This window comes from Terrapene carolina, unplaced genomic scaffold, assembly GCF_002925995.2.
Source record: "Terrapene carolina triunguis isolate 2854851 unplaced genomic scaffold, T_m_triunguis-2.0 Scaffold67, whole genome shotgun sequence".
Classification (NCBI taxonomy): Eukaryota; Metazoa; Chordata; order Testudines; family Emydidae; genus Terrapene; species Terrapene triunguis.
The window spans coordinates 16,850,971-16,855,138 of record NW_020664418.1 but is presented as its reverse complement, the minus strand read 5'-3'; the positions used below and the strand labels follow the sequence as shown (position 1 = coordinate 16,855,138).

At 40.7% G+C, this 4,168-nt stretch overlaps 1 protein-coding gene across 1 annotated transcript in view; it reads right to left on the bottom strand.

The window, feature by feature from the left end:
- Nucleotides 1-857: 857 nt before the first annotated feature.
- NRG4 (neuregulin 4) overlaps nt 858-4,168 on the bottom strand; it is a 58,122-nt gene continuing 54,811 nt past the window's right edge. Inside the window, exons 7-8 of the mRNA XM_029910790.1 lie at nt 1,050-1,129; nt 858-942 (exon numbers count right to left, since the gene is read on the bottom strand). Of these exons, the coding sequence (XP_029766650.1) occupies nt 929-942; nt 1,050-1,129 (94 nt within the window). The 3' untranslated portion in view covers nt 858-928. The remainder of the gene's footprint in view (nt 943-1,049; nt 1,130-4,168) is intronic.

Genomic DNA, 4,168 nt, shown 5'->3' with positions numbered 1-4,168 from the left:
ATGAGCCAGGGGAATTGGGTTCCTCCTTTCCACTGTCTGATCTATCAACTGTAGGATTTGAGGTGAGATTTAAATCTCCCTCAACAATGAGATCCTCAGAAGAAAATGTCAGGACAGGAAGAATAGCATTGGGAAAGGCTCTTTGTCCAGTGTTAGGAGCATATACCAAGCACAGGGTAATTACTCTGCCCAGTAGATTTCCTTTAACTGTTATGAATTTCCTCATTTTAACACTGTTTTACTTCAAGTTGAAGTCTCTTAGCTAGGAGGCTGGCCAACAAGGTGATGTTTCAAGACAGTGTCAGGAACCATTGAATCACTATTTAAAACAAAAATGTAGGTCTTATATCAGCTGGAGAGAAAGTGGAGGGAGAGGCCCTTTTATCCACATCTGATGAGTATGTCTGAAGTCAGCCAAATTCTGAACATATATCTCAGATATGTTTTGAAACCACTGGATTGAGAGAGTCCCTTGATCTCTTTGTGCTGCTTCCAGACTTTCCTATGAGAAGGGGACGATCTTGTGAAAACCTCTAAAATGATATACTCTTTACATGGTGAAATACCTCAAAGATTCTCATGCTCCCTGTCTTTACATTGGAAAAAGAAAGAACTCCCAGATAGAACTACTTGGCTGCAGAGAGTCTGCAATACATTTGTCAGGGGAAAGCTCACAGAAGATTCAAAAATGGTTCTAATGATTTCTCTACAATGTGACTTCCCTTCTTTGAAAATAATCAGGCACTCTGATAAATGTAACTATTTTTCCTTATTATGATCTATGTGCCATCTTCTCCCAGTACATTAGCCGATTTATTTGTTTCTAATTTCTTCTTTGTTCATCCTGGTTACCAGACCCTCCACAGCGCCTGTTATGTTGTTATGGTTCCTCTGCATGTTGTTCTCCCATGGTTCCTGTTTTATTGCTTTATTCTGTTATCTCTGAAGAGTTAAAAAAAAATAAAAGAAAAAAAAGTTTTTATTAATAACAATTACCGCTCTCTTCCTCCCCCAGAATAACCCTGCCACTTAATTTCAGATGTACTCACTGTTGCAGCCATTGCTGCTGGTAGTCTCAACCAGGCTGGCACTACGCTCTGTTGAGCTGGCCCTTCGAATGTGGGCCTTCCTGACAGTGAATAAGTGACCAAAAAAAGGGGGATGGAGGAGAGATGAAGAAACACAGAATGAGAAAATATTGGTCAGAGAAGAGAGAGACAGTAAATGAATGGTGCTTTCATGAACAATGTAATACTAGCACTTTGCAACTTCTAAACACGTGACAAACTTTAATATTCAGCCCCTTTGTGAGGTAGGGGGGAAGCAGAAGAAATTTGCTCAAAACCACACAGCATGCCCGTAGCAGTGCCAGGATTAGAACTCAATGTATGGGTCCCAGCCAATGTTGCTCTGAGCTGCCTCTAAGGCCTTTATTATGTAATTGGTCACTATAATACAATTTTAACTAATTAATCATTTAAATCTGCTAAAAGCCCTTTCAAAATGCTGAAGAAAGGGATGCTTTCTACATAGCTGCTTTAAACATAGCTAACCTTCTTTTGAAGAGCTCAGTGAATACCTCACCATCTTGACTCTTAAAAAAAAAAAAAAAAAAAAAACCCTTTAGACTTTAAAAAAGAAAGAAGCTGTCAGTTTTGCTCCTTTGTGTCCAGTTTTTGTCCTGTGGTGACTAATTCCTCCACATAATGTGTTGCCTTGATGGCTCTATTCCTAAATGGGGTTGATTAGATGGGTGGCTCCGATCTTGTTTGTTAATATACTCTTCTCACATAGGCAATTTAACCAGTCAACATGGGTTTATATTATGTCAATGATTCACTGATCTGTAACTATCCCTAGCGTTCCATTTGCCCCCTCTATGCTGTCTTCTTCCCCTTTAAATTCTATTGGGGGAATTGAAGTCATAATGTTCTATAACTTAACACAATGAGAAAAAACCTCTCTCAGGTGGATTATAGACCAGATTCAAATCAGCCACCTCTTTTACTCTTTTCTAGTATACCTTGTACAGCCTTCTCCGGGGGTTAGGAGTCCGAGGGGCCTTCCACAGACATTTTGAATTGCTTGTAGTGAAATCTGCCTTTTGCTCTCTTAGTAACACCAAGCACCATAAATACCTTCCTACTTTCCTCAGTGGTCTGTCTTCGTTCCATTTAGATAACAGCTGGAGTATGCGGAGATCTGCATGGGTGGCGAGGGGAATGGCCAAGGAGCTCTCTCTTCTCCCACCCCCTTGTGTGCTATACAGGAAGCTGGCACACTCAGTCCTTGCTCTTGCTCAGCAAACTGGTTAAGGTAGCTATATGGCCCTTTGTGCTGCTCCACAGCAGGGGCCAGAAGTTGGCCCTATAGCATTAATAATTGTTAAAACAGAAATTCAAGTTCAGAGCTCCCCTACATAAAACCAATTATCTCAATTAAAGAATCCTTCACATCCCTTTTTTCAATTCACAATGTAAATATTTAGCTGCTATTGTTAAAATATGGTTAATGTTGACACTATGCCATAGATCCCAGCAATTGTGGAGGACAGTTTGGAATACCCTTACTTGGTGAACTTTCCGAGGGGACAGTGTGGACATACTTGTACCACATTTTGGTAAAAGGGGCTCCCTCTTCTAAACAGGCAAAGTTAACATGTCTGTTTTGCTGTTCATGGAACAGTAAAAATTTTCTGAATAGAGTTTAATAAAACAGCAAAGAAAACTAAGTTGCTAAAACTCAAGTCATTTGTAGTACCTGCTACCTGATGCAATATTTGTGGGTGTAGAGAGCAAGTTTCCCAGTAAAGATACAAAATCATTTTACAAGATTTCATTCTATCTGAAGAGACATAAAACCAAGATCTTGCCTATGTGACCATTAAAGTTCTCTTTGCATTTTTTTTCTGAGGGTAAGCATGTTAATCCCAGTACCCTGGCCGTATTCCAACCTGGGTAATTACATTCTGCCTTCCTGAAACTCATCTAGGCCTTGTCTACACTAGCCCTTTCCCAAAATTACATACCACTATAGTTCAGCTCCACAGATGCTAGCAATGATGAGAGTGTTAGGTTAGACAGGGCTCTCACATCTGTCAGCATTTTTACCACCAAACTATTAAGATCTGCTCTGAGCAGCATTGAACAACATGATGGTAAAAATAATCACCTTTCACAGAACCTCTGTCTACACTATTTCTTCACTATTACTAGCCATGATGGAGCTGCACCACTGGAAAATTTGGGGAAGGAAAAACCCAGTGTACACACAGCCCTAGAGTTTGTTAGATAATGTAGCTTTCTTTATTTCATCAGGGGAGTCGGTTAGGATTTCCTGTCCTAAACTGTTGTGTAATATTTTCCTCTGTCAAACAACTGCATCATTTCTCCCAGAGCTGGCTGCACTTTAGTGCAGAGAAGTGATTTTTGACATATAGGAGCCAAGGAGGCTGTAGTATTCAAGTCACTGTTTGAAAATCGTTTTGGATCTCTCTAAATGACAAAGGTAGGAGATTATCAGGTTCTGTGTACCCCCAGTAGACAAACTGTCTCAGAGAGGTATGTGATGGAGATGATGATCTGACACAGAATTACCATTCCTCACGCCCCATCTTGATCCTACTGTGGTAAATGGCAAAACTCTCAGGAACTTCATCAAAGAAAGGGATGGGTCTTTTAGAAAGGCTTTAAAGCTTCACAATCCTGCACCTGTTAAAGTCCATGACACTTTTGCTGTTTACTTCACTACAAGCAGGATGGGGCAAAGGAGAAAAGAAAGAGTCTCCGTTAATAAAGTCTCACCTCCCTGTCCCATGGGAAGGGTCAGCAAGATCATTTCTGGGCCCTAGGGACAATGGAAAATTCTAGCACTTTTACCCTGCGCTGTACACAACCAGTGTGTCCACTACTAGCTTTATCCCTTTAGTTCTATCCTGCTGTCTCCACACCACTGTCCATTTCTTCATTTGCCTCTCTTCCCTTCTACAGTGTTTCCCGTTTCACTCAGACCTTCCTTCATTTTCTCATGCACCCTCTCCATCCCTCTATCCATTTCAAATGCTCTATCTTTTATCACTAATTCTCTCCCATTTTTCCTCTTTGTGCAGGTTCTGCCTCCCAAAATCATGTTCTGCTGATGAATCCCTGGGCATGATCAAATACAGTGA